Here is a 14,465-nt window from a genome sequence, read left to right as displayed (position 1 = left end):
CAGGTCCGTGCCTTTAAACACTTCAACCATTTCTTCTCCTCCCTCAGTCCATTGTCATTAATCGAGACCAAAGTAATTATGGCTCTAATAAAAGGAAGTGTGCCTGATAATTAGCCATCATTTAATCTCTGGCTCTTCCCTCCTCTACTGTTCCTTCCCAACTTTTTGGGCAGCTGTTGCTTTCTCCTGCAGCCTCCAGCTCTTTTACACTTCCTGTTTGAACCTTCCCTGCAGTTTCAGCCTCTTCCTTACATTAGGTTTAGGACAAGGAACTGCCCCTCCTGCCCCTCACTAACTTTTCCCCTTCCACATGATGCCCTCCCTCCCCCCACTTCCATGTCTCCATCCCCCCTCGGACTCCTCACTCTCGAGCTCTTCTGTAATCGCCCGTCCCCGCTCGATACAGAATCTCCCTTAGAGAGTCCTCCTGCTAATCACTCCACAGCTCTCGGCCGTGTAGCTCCGAGCATTGTGTCCAGACTCGCCGCAGTTATAACAGTACAGGTCGGGACAGCTTCTTAAAAGATGGCCATGTTCAAGACAGTAATAGCACACCTTCACCTGGTTATCATGCAGTTCCCAGAATTACTGCACTCCTTCCATTGTCTCCAATTTCATGCTGTAGGTTAATGACTTCACGCCCTCCGGGAACCGCACTTTGATAACGGGTTCCATCGGCTACCCACATTCCAGGATAGTATCTCCTCTTTATTACTGAGCAAATTTTAATGTCCCACCACTACAACTTTTTTTTTAATCAGTGCATCGTCCTCAATATAAACCGACAGGTTTAAGAACGAGACCATCACCTCTTTAGAATACAGCAGAGATACATCCAAGAACTGATCACCAACCTTCAAACTCAGTAAATGTCTTTCCATCTCCTCTCGGCCACTGACCGTCACCTCGAACCCAACACTCGGCTTTGGTCAGCAAGCAAAGCAGCTTTCCTCTCCGCAGTCGTGTACTGCCCGGATAATATCCCAAGCTCGCATCTCCTTAACCTGGCACTGAACCACCACCGTATTTTCTCATCCAAACCTCCTGGGGTCCCGGCCCAAATCTTTGGGCCTTCAATTCTCCCTTCCCCCAACATTTTCTCCCCCGATTAAATTCATCCTGGGAACATTGTCCTCTGAGGGGCCGGCACTCAAAGCCCCTCAGCAACCAACTGGCTGCTGTTTATGGGCCAAAAAGGCCCTAAAACCTGGAGAACAAACAACCCAAAACTGACCACCAACTTTTCACAAACTCACTCCAACTCCTGCAGTAATCAGCAGCACCTGCTCACTCCTGGCCCCTCCCACCCAGAGTGCTCACTCCTAGCCCCTCACACCCAGAGAGTACTCACTCCTGGCCCCTCCCACTGAGTGCTCACTCCTGGCCCCTCCCACTGAGTGCTCACTCCTGGCCCCTCCCACCAAGTGCTCACTCCCAGTCCCTCCCACCCAGAGAGTGCTCACTCCTAGCCCCTCCCACCCAGAGAGTGCCCACTCCTGGCCCCTCCCACCCAGAGTGCTCACTCCTGGCTCCTCCCACCAAGTGCTCACTCCTGGCCCCTCCCACCGAGAGAGTGCTCACTCCTAGCCCCTCCCACCCAGAGTGCTCACTCCTGGCCCCTCCCACCCAGAGTGCTCACTCCTGGCCCCTCCCACCGAGAGAGTGCTCACTCCTGGCCCCTCCCACCGAGAGTGCTCACTCGTGGCCCCTCCCACCGAGAGTGCTCACTCGTGGCCCCTCCCACCGAGAGAGTGCTCACTCCTAGCCCCTCCCACCTGCTCACTCCTGGCCCCTCCCACCCAGAGAGTGACCCACTGCTGGCCCCTCCCACCCAGAGAGTGAGCACTCAGCCACCGCTGACACCGAGAGCACACTATGCACATTGGGTGGAGATTAAACCTGACACCTCTTGTCCTATATCACATCATTAACCCATCAGAGGAGATCCTGTAAGTATTTTTTTTGTTGAAAAATCAGGAGTTACATTTCATGGGCAGCAACTGTAGTAAAATAGGGAGATGGAGCGTCCATAGCATGCTGCAGATACAGGTTTAAATGGGCTGGTAATTACTCACGTTCATTTAACTGCTCCTCCACCTCAATGAGTATGGAACCATTCCAGGTTGTCCCAACACATGGTAAACTAGGCATCGTTGTACCGACACCAAGCTACTTAGTCTGCTACAAGTTGTCCCTTTGATTAGGGTTGGCAACCGAGCTTGGACATATTCCAGGTTTCATCACATGACCTCAGACTTCCCCACCCCCACACTCCCGCCATTGGCCGTCCAACAGGTCCATTCTTGGGGGCATCCCGTCTTCCCTCGGCCAATTGGAACATAAGAATTAGGAGCAGGAGTCGGCCATTCAGCTCCTCGAGCCTGCTCCGCCATTCACTAAGATCATCGCTGATCTTCTACCTCAACTCTACTTTCCCGCCCGATCCCCATATCCCTCGATTCCCTTAATATCCCAAAATCTATCGATCTCTGTCTTGAATATACTCAAAGACTGAGCATCTATTGCCCTCTGGGACAAAGATTCACCACCCTCCGAGTGAAGAAATGTCATGATGATCAGTCCTAAATAGCCAACCCCTTATCCTGAGACTGTGACCCCTGGTTCTAGACTCCCCAGCCCCACGGAAACATCCTCCCAGCATCTACCCTGTCAAGCCCTGTAAGAATTTTGTATGTTTCAATGAGATTGCCTCTCATTCTTCTAAACTCTAGAGAATATCAGCCTAGTCTGCTCAATCTCTCCTCATAGGACAATCCCCCCATCTCAGGAATCAGTCTGGTGAACCTTCGTTGCACTCCCTATGACAAGTATATCCTTCCTTAGGTAAGGAGACCAAAACTGTACACAGTACTCAGTTTAACAGAGTCTTCATTGTCAGATTGGAAGAATCATGACTGTTGGTCAAACGGCCATTCCCTCCCATCCTCCCCCACCATTTCCAATAGTTTTAGTGACTGAAAAACATGAAGAAACACACAAAAAAATACAATACTTTGATTTGTTTCTCCAGAGTTTTGCTGACAGCAGATTATTCTTCAGGTTGATTCCGAAGATGAAGGGATTGTCATAACGAGGAAAGGTTGAGAAGGTTGGGCCTGTACTCATTGGAGTTTAGAAGAATTAGAGTGAATCGGATTAAAAAGTCTAAGATTCTGAGGGGGGCTTGACAGGGCAGATGCAGAGAGGATGTTTCTCCTCGTGGGGGAATATAGAACTAGGGAGTCACAGTTTCAGGATAAGGGGTCATCTATTTAAGACGGAGATGAGGAGGAATTTCTACTCTCAGAGGGTTGTAAATCTGTGGAATTCTCTGCCCCAGAGAGCTGCGAAGACTGGATCATTGAATATATTTAAGATGGAGGTAGACAGATTTTTGAATGATAAGAGTGAAGGGTTATGGGGAGAGGGCAGGGAAGTGGAGTTGAGGCCAAGATCAGATCAGCCATGATCTTATTGAATGGCGGAGCAGGCTCGAGGAGCCAAATGGCTGACTCCTGCTCCTATTTCTTATGTTCCTATATTCTTACGAATCTTCACTTCCTGGAGACTCCAGCTAATCCCGAAGGGATCTACTGAGCAAGGAGCTGGTCAGAAGTGGCCGGTATCGTCCAGAGCTCAGACTGCGATAACCTTTACATCGGATATTCAGCCCAGAAACAGGCCATTCGGCCCAACTAGTCCATGCCGGCGTTTATGCTCCACTCGAGCCTCCTCCCTTCTTTCCTTATCTAACTCTATCAGCGTAACCCTCTATTCCCTTCTCCCTCATATGCTTATCTAGCCTCCCCTTAAATGCATCGATACTATTCACTTCAACCACTCCCTGTGGCAACGAGTTCCACATTCTCACCATTCTCTGGGTAAAGAAATTTCTTCTGAATTCCCCATTGGATTTCTGGGTGACTATCTTATATTGATGGCCTCTAGTTATGCTCTTCCCCACAAGTGGAAACATTCTCTCTGTATCCACTCTATCAAAACTTTTCATAATTTTAAAGACCTCTATTAGGCCTTTTTTTTAACAAGAGAGAAGAGACCCAGCCTGTTCATCTTTTCCTGATATCGATACCCTCGCATTTCTGGTATCATCCTTGTAAATCTTCTCTGCACCCTCTCCAGTGCCTCTATATCCTTGTTATAATATGGCGATCAGAACTGTACACAGTGCTCCAAGTGTAGTCTAACCAAGGTTTGATACAGGTTTAGCATAACTTCCCTACTTTTCAATTCTATATCTCTAGAAATAAACCCTAGTTCTTGGTTTGCTTTTTTTTTTTAAATGACCTTGCTAACCTTCCACAACCTCATGAAGTCCCAAAGCGATTCACAGCCGCTGAATGCACGAATGACTAAAAGCACGGCTTGTAATTCCTGGTGGCTCTGGTGTTAATCCGCGGGTTTTTGTAAGCGTAGGAAATCAGGAACCCACTTGTGGGAAAAAAAAGTTTTTCTCTTTATTGTGTGAGGTTTTTCTTTTGAAAGTTTCAGCGCGAAAGTCAAAAAATAATTCCGACAGGTTTAAATTAAAGAACGTACACTCCCCGCTTGTGGACACAATTCAGGATTTGTCGGGGGAAATAAATGATAGAACATACGAAATAGGAGCAGGAATCGGCCATTCGGCCTCTCGAGCCTGCTCCGCCATTCAATAAAATCATGGCTGATCAGATCATGGACTCAGCTCCACTTCCCCGCCCGCTCCCCATAATCCTTTACTCCCTCATCACTCAAAAATCTGTCTATCTCCGCCTTAAATACATTCAATGACCCAGCCTCCACAGCTCTCTGGGGCAGAGAATTCCACAGATCTACAACCCTCAGCGAAGAGATTCCTTCTCATTTCCGTCTTAAATGTGCGACCCCTTATTCTGAGACTATGCCCCCAGTTCTAGATTCCCCCACAAGGGGAAACATCTACTCGGTCAAGCCCCCTCAAAATTTTATACGTTTCAATAAGAACATAAACATAAGAAATAGGAGGATTAGGTCATATGGCCCCTCGAGCCTGCTCCGCCATTTAAAACGATCATGGCTGATCCGATCATGGACTCAGCTCCACTTCCCTGCCTACTTCCCATAACCCCTTATTCCCTTCTAAGCTCCAATGAGTACATGCCCAACCTTTCTTTATAAGACAACCCCTTCCTCTCAGGAATCAACCTCGTGAACCTTATCTGAACTGCCTCCAATGCAAGTATATCCCTCTTTAAATAAGGAGACTAATACTGGACGCAGTGCTCCAGATGTGGTCTTTGCGCTGGTTGTGAAAAGATCGCATTTTGAAAGTACACGTGCATAAATATACAAAAGTATTTTTTTTTATTTAAAAGCAGATTATCACTATCCACACACACCAGTGCAGTGATATCTCAATGAAACAGTATCTTCATCTGTTGTGTAATCTTTCACAGATAATGTTGGTCCACAGTGTAATTATGGGTGAATATGTAATACTCTACGTGGAGTAGGAGGGGCGGGAGGGGTGGGGGGGGGCAGGCGGGAGGGGAGATCCAGTCATCATATTTCAGCAGGAGATTCCGGCACGTTTGCATGCAGCACAGTATAAACTGAAGGCAGCTGATTAAACATGCTCTTAACCACCAAACCCATCGCTGGCACAGAAGCTGGATTGAAGCAGAACGAACAAGGGCACAGGAGGAAAAAGAGAGTCTTGGAACAAAGTAATACTGAATTATTCATCAACCCCATCCTTTTACAACTCACCCAGTATTAGCACTCGCCTTCACCTTGGGTTGTACAGGTGCAACGTCTCAAATTCTCGGCTGTGAGAGAATCGGAATGGTCCGAAAAACGGGCATTTTATTTTTTGAGAACATCCCATTTGATATTCAGTAAAAATAAAATCCGGAATCATTGTCCAAAAAGCCGGCGGACCGGACTAGTTATCGGCTTCGCAGCCATGTTCTAAATGGCGTGCGATTGGTCCGAACCTTGGCGAATGACCCTCGACCTGGCCCCACGCCACCTGACCCACGCCACCATTAGAACTCTGTCCATCTCGGTAGCTCTTCGGAAACTCCACCATTTATGTCCGAAATCCGGAAAAATCCAAAAACCGGCACGGGCTCGGTCCCGAGGTTGCTGGATTTGAGATGTTGTACCTGTACTGCAAGATAAAGAGGGGGTGTTGGGCTGGGGGGGGGGAACCTGTGTTATGTCTCTCTTATTACTTGCAAGTGGCCAAGGAAACTAGTCAAGGAGACTTCGAGTTAGACCATCAATTTATTGCATTTCTATGAAATGCCGTGCGTACCAATGGTTTCGGTACTTCAAATTTTTCTTTTCTATTAGCACAGGATTTTGTTTCAACAAAGTAACCTTAAACATGTCTTATGAATAACATTGCTTCATTGCTACAGTAACGTCATCGTGTGCTTCTACAAGAAAAAACTACTGAGTAAAGACAACGACACTGTTCCTAAATATAAGACTACAACTTCGAATTTTCATCTATTTACATGAAGGATAATCATCTTCCTTTAGAACGGAAAGGAAGTTTACTACCGCTGGGTAAGGTACAGTCTTCCCTTTCTTTCCCACGTTAAAAACAAAAGCGTATGTATATTTGGCAAAGAACCTTGAAGGAGCATCATCAAATTGCTGCCCCATTGCATAGGCACGTCAAAATCAACAGTCAAAATCATTCTGTGAAGGTCTTTCATTTTCCTTCTCGTACCAGGAAACCCCCTGGTCTTGTGTTGCAAGAAGCTGCGAAATGTTCACCTGGAAGGGGGGAAGCAGGAGATAAAACAACGCGGAGATAGACATCTTTTGAACGATAAGGGACTCGAGGGTTATGGGGAGCGGGCAGGGAAGTGGAGCTGAGTGCCAGGATCAGATCAGCCGTGATCTTATTGAATGGCGGAGCAGGCTCGAGGGGCCGAATGGCGACTACTTCTGTTCCTCTTTCTTCTGCAAGGTCCGGGGAAGGGGAACAAAGGGAATGGGAATTATAGTAGACAGCTGGAGTTGATGTGCTAGCACCGGCCCAGGTACAATGGGCCAAATGGCCTCCTTCTGCACTGCCAATCATGCTGTCATGCTGACCGAAGTCCTATTTTATTTGGTTGGGGGGGGGGGGGGGGATGAAAAAAAAGAGATTGTGAATTTTTCCACTTGTGCAGGGTAGAGGGAAGGGAGGAGTTTTCTCCTAGCTTTCAAAGGCAGGGAGGGTTAGCTCTGGCGTGCAAATCCTTCTCGGTTATCTGACTTAGAAATTGTGATCGACGCCACTACCCGCGCGGTAGAGCTGTGAGGAGAATAGGACGAGCTCAGGTTAGCGCGACCGATGCTAAAGACGCTCAGTTTCCCAAACTCCCGCGAGTGGTTTGTGACGGCAGCATCGATCCCGTACATTCCTATCACAGTCACACTTTCGGGGTGGGGGGGGGTGGGGGAGGGAGAGGGAGGGAGGGAGGGAGGGGAAACAGACACGTACATCTCTCCCCACCCTTATCCCAGAACATTTTGAGGGCTCAGCGCGCGAGTGACGTTCCGATGGTTGCCGCTGGGTTTATCTTGCTCTCGGTGCCGTCCCGTCTTCATTCAATGAATGGCCATGCAGTCACCAGCTTGCTCGCACTGCTTCAATATCACTGACCAGGTTCTGAGACAGGCAGATGCCAAAAATCTGAAAGAGAGAGATAGAGAGAGAGAGAGAGAGTGAGAGAAACATTGGGTGCGAAATTTCCCTTTTTTTTTTTATATAGCCCCATTAGCGCCTCCCAGGCGGGCACTAATGGGGGCGCAACGAGGTTACTGCCCGGGAAAAGGGGTCGATAGCATCTCTGCGGTAATTGCCCCGGAGGTTTGGGGGGGGGGGGGGAGGGGCAGCGGTGTGTCGTTAGCGTCGTGCCCCGCTATTTACGCCCCGGGCTGGCGCACGCACAGTGATGACATCACTGCCCTGCGCCGACTCCATTTGTGCCCCTCCGGGGGGGGGGGGGAGGGGGTTGAATTGCCGCATGGCCGGCGAGGAAGGCTTCGGCCGATGTCCGGAATCCACCGCAGCGTCCCTTAAAGCGGGGGAGGGGCTGTTTGCGCCGCCACGCTTTCCTGTCTGTCCAACAATGGCGGCCCTCGTGTCGGCCGGGCCGCCATTATGCAGCCCCGCCGTTCCGTTCCGGCTGCCGGCCCGGTGAAGGGCGCCCCTAGCGGCCACCAAAGGGACTGCAGAGCGCGCAGCGGCCCTGCCCCTTTAATTAAAGGGGCGGGGCGTACTTCTGCATCGGCGCCGCACAGAGCATCCGCTAGGGTAATTTAAAAACAAAACAGTTTGAATATTCCAATAAAAGGCTTGCGAAATGCTGGGTGAAATTTAAAGTTTTTTTTTAATATAGCCACCAGTTTCCATAGCTCATGCCTCGCTAGAATTACACTGAATTTACGGCACAGAAACAGACCACTGGGCCCCACCGCTCCGTGCCGGGGTTTATGCTCCACACCAGCCCCCTCCCACCCCTCTCCCTCTCACCCCAACACCATATCCTTCTGTTCCTTTCTCCCCCATCCAGCCTCCCCTTAAATGCATCGATACTATTCACCTCAACCCCTCCCTGTGGCAGCGAGTTCCACATTCTCACTGCTCTCTGGGTAAAGAAGTTCCTCCTGAATTCCCCATTGGATTTATTAGTGACTGTCTGATATTGATGGCCCCTCAGATTCAGACACATTCCACAAGTGAGAACATCTCTACATCTACCCGATCAAACCTTTTTCACCATTTTAAGGATCCCTCTCGGGCCTCATCTCAACCTTGTAGAGAAAAGAGCCTCCAGCGTGATCAGTCTTCCCAGTTTTATTTGAGAGGCTGTGAGGAGCATCTAGGGTCTACTGTGGGCTTGTTGGGATTAGTAAACGTCGCATATTCCTGTAAATCATGCCCAAACTTCCCCCCCCCGCCATCATCATCGCCATGACATCACTACTCTGTACATAGACATGCCTGAACAGCCCCATCTCCCCAAATGTCGCAGCCCAGCCCAATAGGCAATTAGGTTGCCAACCCTCCAGGATTGCCCTGGAGATTCCAGGAAGTAAAGACGAATTTCCAGGACACTGTCGTAAGCAACACGGGAAAAAAATTAAAAATAAAAGTGTGCATTTTTTCTTTTCTCTGAACACTTGTTTTTTTTTAATTCATTCTCGGCATGTGGGCAAGGCCAGCATTTATTCTCATCTTTATTTACAAATCCCTCATGACCCTCGCCCCTCTCTATAAGCCCCTCCAGCCCCACAACCCCGAGATGTCTGCGCTCCTCTAATTCTGCCCTCTTGAGCATCCCTGATTATAATCGCTCAACCATTGGTAGCTGTGCCTTCAGCTGCCTGGGCCCCAAGCTCTGGAACTCTCTCCCTAAACCTCTCTGTCTCGAGCATGGTGGATAGAGGTGTACCGATGGATGTGGTGTATTTAGATTTTGATAAGGTGCCATACAAAAGGTTACTGTAGAAGATAAAGGTACGCGGAGTCAGAGGAAATGTATTAGCATGGATAGAGAATTGGCTGGCGAACAGAAAGCAGAGAGTCGGGATAAATGGGTCCTTTTCGGGTTGGAAATCGATGGTTCGTGGTGTGCCACAGGGATCGGTGCTGGGACCACAACTGTTTACAATATATATAGATGACCTGGAAGAGGGGACAGAATGTAGTGTAACAAAATTTGCAGATGACACAAAGATTAGTGGGAAAGCGGGTTGTGTAGAGGACACAGAGAGGCTGCAAAGAGATTTAGATAGGTTAAGCGAATGGGCTAAGGTTTGGCAGATGGAATACGATGTCAGAAAATGTGAGGTCATCCACCTTGGAAAAAAAAACAGTAAAAGGGAATATTATTTGAATGGGGAGAAATTACAACATGCTGAGGTGCAGAGGGACCTGGGGGTCCTTGTGCATGAAACTCTTTTGAGTTCCTTGTGCATGAATCCCAAAAAGTTAGTTTGCAGGTGCAGCAGGTAATCAGGAAGGCAAATGGAATGTTGGCCTTCATTGCGAGAGGGATGGAGTACAAAAGCAGGGAGGTCCTGCTGCAACTGTACAGGGTATTGGTGAGGCTGCACCTGGAGTACTGCGTGCAGTTTTGGTCACCTTACTTAAGGAGGGATATACTAGCTTTGGAGGGGGTACAGAGACGATTCACTAGGCTGATTCCGGAGATGAGGGGGTTACCTTATGATGATAGATTGAGTAGACTGGGTCTTTACTCATTGGAGTTCAGAAGGATGAGGGGTGATCTTATAGAAACATTTAAAATAATAAAAGGGATAGACAAGATAGAGGCAGAGAGGTTGTTTCCACTAGTCGGGAATACTAGAACTAGGGGGCACAGCCTCAAAATACAGGCGAGCCAATTTAAAACCGAGTTGAGAAGGAATTTCTTCTCCCAGAGGGTTGTGAATCTGTGGAATTCTCTGCCCAGGGAAGCAGTTGAGGCTAGCTCATTGAATGTATTCAAGTCACAGATAGATAGATTTTTAACCAATAAGGGAATTAAGGGTTACGGGGAGAGGGCGGGTAAGTGGAGCTGAGTCCACGGCCAGATCAGCCATGATCTTGTTGAATGGCGGAGCAGGCTCGAGGGGCTAGATGGCCTACTCCTGTTCCTAATTCTTATGTTCTTATGTACCTCTCTCTCCTCTTTTAAGACACTCCTTATATCTATCTCTTTGACCAAGCTTTTGGTCACCTGCGCTAATTATGTGGCTCGGTGTCAAATTATTTGTCCTGTGAAGCGCCTTGGGACATTTCACTACGTTAAAGGCGCTATTATTGCCCATCCCTAGCTGCCCTCAAGGTGGTGAGCCACCTTCTTGAACCGCTGCAGTCCGTGTGGTGAAGATACTCCCACAGCGGGTATACTTCTTTGTAGCGGTTTGGTACATTCCTGAAGGCAGGTTAAGAGTCAACCACATTGCTGTGGGTCTGGAGTCACACATCGGTCAGACCAGGTAAGGGCGGCAGATTTCCTTCCCTGAAGGACATTAAAGAACCAGCTGGATTTTTGCAACAATCCGGCAGGTACATAGTCACCATTACAGATACTAGTCAGATTTATTTAAATTCCCCAGCTGCCGTGGTAGGATTTGAACTTGGGTCTCCCGATCATTGGTCCAGGCCCCTGGAGCACTAGTCCCGTAACATAACCACTATGCTGCCGTTCCCACAAAATATTGGTATCAAAATATTGGCGATGGGGAGGTGGGGGGGGGGGGGGGGGGGGAGGGGTCTGTTTGACTAGGCGGGCGGTGAGTCATGTGACGAGACCGCCCACAATTCGTCCAACCACAGTTGGTGAACCGACCAGCGCCGGTACGAAGTATCGGGCCCTTCACACGCAGCGGGGCTACTGGAAGACCGGATCCATGCGACAAAGTAAAGCTAAGGGATGCAGCTGTAATTTAGGTTGCTCTCCCGAGACCCGGGCTGAGTGAAAATGCAGGGAATTGCCGCAGGGATGGGGCTTTTTTTTTTTGAAGCTCGAGGAGGGAGGGAAGACCTTGGAAAAACAGTTAAACTTTTCAAAGAGAGGTCAGAGCCATGGGCCAGCTGGCTTGACTTCTGCCGTGCTTAAAAACAAAACACAGACATTTATCAGAAACAACTCGTATTTATATAGCGCCTTTAACGTGGTAAAACGTCCTAAGGCGCTTCACAGGAGCGTTATAAGATTTTTTTAAAATTTGACACCAAGCCGCATAAAATAAGGAGAAATCAAAGCAGGTGACCAAAAAGCTTGATCAAAGAGGTGGGTTTTAAGGAGCGTCTTGAAGGAGGAAAGAGAGGTAGTGAGGTGGAGAGGTTTAGGCAGGGAGTTCCAGAGCTTGGGGCCCAGGCAACAGAAGGCACGGCCACCGATGGTGGAGCGATTATAATCAGGGATGCTCAGGAGGGCACAATTAGAGGAGCGCAGACATCTCGGGGGGGGTTGTGGGGCTGGAGGAGATTACAGAGATAGGGAGGGGGCGAGGCCTTGGAGGGATTTGAAAACAAGGATGATGATTTTGAAATCGAGGCTTTGCTTAACCAGGAGCCAATGTAGGTCAGCGAGCACAGGGGGTGATGGGTGAGCGGGACTTGTTGCGAGTTAGGGCACGGGGCAGCGAGCACAGGGGGTGATGGGTGAGCGGGACTTGTTGCGAGTTAGGACACGGGCTGCCAAGTTTTGGATCACCTCTAGTTTACGTAGGGTAGAATGTGGAAGGCCGGCCAGGAGTGCGTTGGAATAGTCAAGTCTGGAGGTAACAAAGGCACGGATGAGGGCTTCAGCAGCGGATGAGCTGAGGCAGGGGCGGAGACGAGCTCAACGGAGGCAATTCAAAAAGATAATTAGCAAGAGAAAAAGTCAGTAATTCCAAGCCAATATGAGTTTTGGAAAGGCAGATTGAGCCCAAGAGGATTTAATGGAATGCTAATAATCGCTACAGAATATAACTGAACTGGAGGAGTTTGGCCTGTGCGTGTAAAGGTTTGGTGTCTTACAAGCAACGATCAGAAAGTTGGAAGCAGGAGGCATGCGTTCCCAGAATCCAGCAGCAGGCAAAAGCAGAAACTTTGTGTATCATTAATGATTTTACCAATCTGTACAGTCGTTAATACAAGTTTCCATAATATACTGTGCACAGGTCTGGTCTCCGTATGGGGGGGGAGAACAGTAGCATAGCAGTTATGTTACTGGACCAGTAATCAAAAGGCCCGGGCTAATAACCCAGAGACATGAGTTCAAATCCCACCATGGCAGCTGGGAATTTAAATTCAGTTAATTAAATAAATCTGGAATTTTAAAAGCTAGTATTATTAATGGTGAAACTACTGGATCGACAGGAAAAACCCCAACTGGTTCACGAATGTCTTTCAGGGAAGGAAATCTGCCGTCCTTACCCAGCCTGGGGCGATATGTAAGGGGTATTGTTGCAGTTGTGTGGGGCGGGCTGGGTGCTCTTTGCCTTTCCGTCACTGTTCATTGTTCATGGATTTTTATGTAACCTTCAGGGCTGCTGACCGAGGGCCGTGCGGCTCTTTGTCGGCCGGTGTGGACACGATGGGCCGAAATGACCTCCTTCTGTGCTGTAAATTTCTATGGTTCTATGTGACTCCAGACCCACAGCAATGTGGTTGACCGTGAAATGGCCAAGCGAGACACTCAATTGTACTAAATCGCTATGACAAAGTCAGCACTGTGGGAGTACCTTCACCACACGGACTGCAGCGGTTCTCTGGGGCAATTAGGGATGGGCAATAAATGCCGGCCTTGCCAGCGATGCCCACATCCCAGGAAGAGATAAATAAATAAAAGAAATAATACCAAGAGGTTGGAGGCACTCGAGAAGGTGCAGAAAATATTTACAAGAATACCAGAACTGAGAGAGATTACAACCACCGTTCTCTTTATAGCAGAGTGGTTCTGCAGCGCTCAAGCGATCCCACACAGCCGCCTTTTCAACGCACAAAATCGCGCATGGGCGGTATTTAAAGGGACCGCATGGCGGCAAAATTACAGGGAACGTTGATTATACCCATCAGGAATGCCTGAAGAGGCTGGGGCTCGTTTCTCTAGAAACGAGAAGGCCGAGGGGGAGGCCTGATAACAGTCTTTAAAATGATGAAGTATAGAATGGGCCGATACTCACTGAAGTTTAGAAGAATGAGAGGCGATCTCATTGAAACATATGATTCTGAGGGGGATTGACAGGGTAGATGCAGGGAGGATGTTTCCCCCTGGGCTGGGGAGTCTAGAACCAGGGGTCACAGTCTCAGAATAAGGGGTCGGCCATTTAGGACTGAGATGAGGAGGAATTTCTTCACTCAGAGGGTGGTGAATCTTTGGAATTCTCTGCCCCAGAGGGCTGTGGAGGCTCAGTCGTTGAGTATATTCAAGGCTGAGATCGATAGATTTTTGGACTCGAAGGGGATCAAGGGATTATGGGGATCGGGCGGGAAAGTGGAGTTGAGGTCAATGATCAGCCATGATCTTACTGAATGGTGGAGCGGGCCCGAGGGGCCGAATGGCCTACTCCTGCTCCTATTCCTTATGTTCGATAGGGTAGACGTAGAGAAGATGTTTCCACTTGTGGGGGAGACCAGAACTAGGGGCCATCAATATCAGAGAGTCACTGATAAACCCAATGGGGAATTCAGGAGAAACTTCTTTACCCAGAGATCGGTGAGAATGTGGCACTCGCTACCAGAGAGAGAACATAAGAACATAAGAAATAGGAGGAGTAGGCCATACGGCCCCTCTATCCTGCTCCGCCATTTAATACGATCATGGCTGATCTGATCATGGACTCAGCTCCACTTTCCTGCCCGTTCCCCATAACCCCTTATCGGTTAAGAGTGGTTGAGGCGAATAGTATTGATGCATTTAAGGGGAAGCTGGATAAGCACATGAGGGAGAAAGGAATAGAAGGATATGGTGATGGGGTGA

At 48.7% G+C, this 14,465-nt stretch overlaps 1 protein-coding gene across 1 annotated transcript in view; it reads right to left on the bottom strand.

Annotated features, from left to right (window-relative positions):
• Positions 1-4,479: 4,479 nt before the first annotated feature.
• The window catches only part of tspan5a (tetraspanin 5a), a 187,513-nt gene continuing 177,527 nt past the window's right edge, over positions 4,480-14,465 (bottom strand). The window contains exon 8 of the mRNA XM_070872879.1: positions 4,480-7,672. Coding sequence (XP_070728980.1) covers positions 7,607-7,672 — 66 coding nt within the window. The 3' untranslated portion in view covers positions 4,480-7,606. The remainder of the gene's footprint in view (positions 7,673-14,465) is intronic.

The sequence above is a fragment of the Pristiophorus japonicus genome, chromosome 2 (assembly GCF_044704955.1).
Source record: "Pristiophorus japonicus isolate sPriJap1 chromosome 2, sPriJap1.hap1, whole genome shotgun sequence".
Classification (NCBI taxonomy): Eukaryota; Metazoa; Chordata; class Chondrichthyes; family Pristiophoridae; genus Pristiophorus; species Pristiophorus japonicus.
The sequence above is the reverse complement of the archived record's forward strand: the minus strand, read 5'-3'. Positions and strand labels throughout refer to the sequence as shown.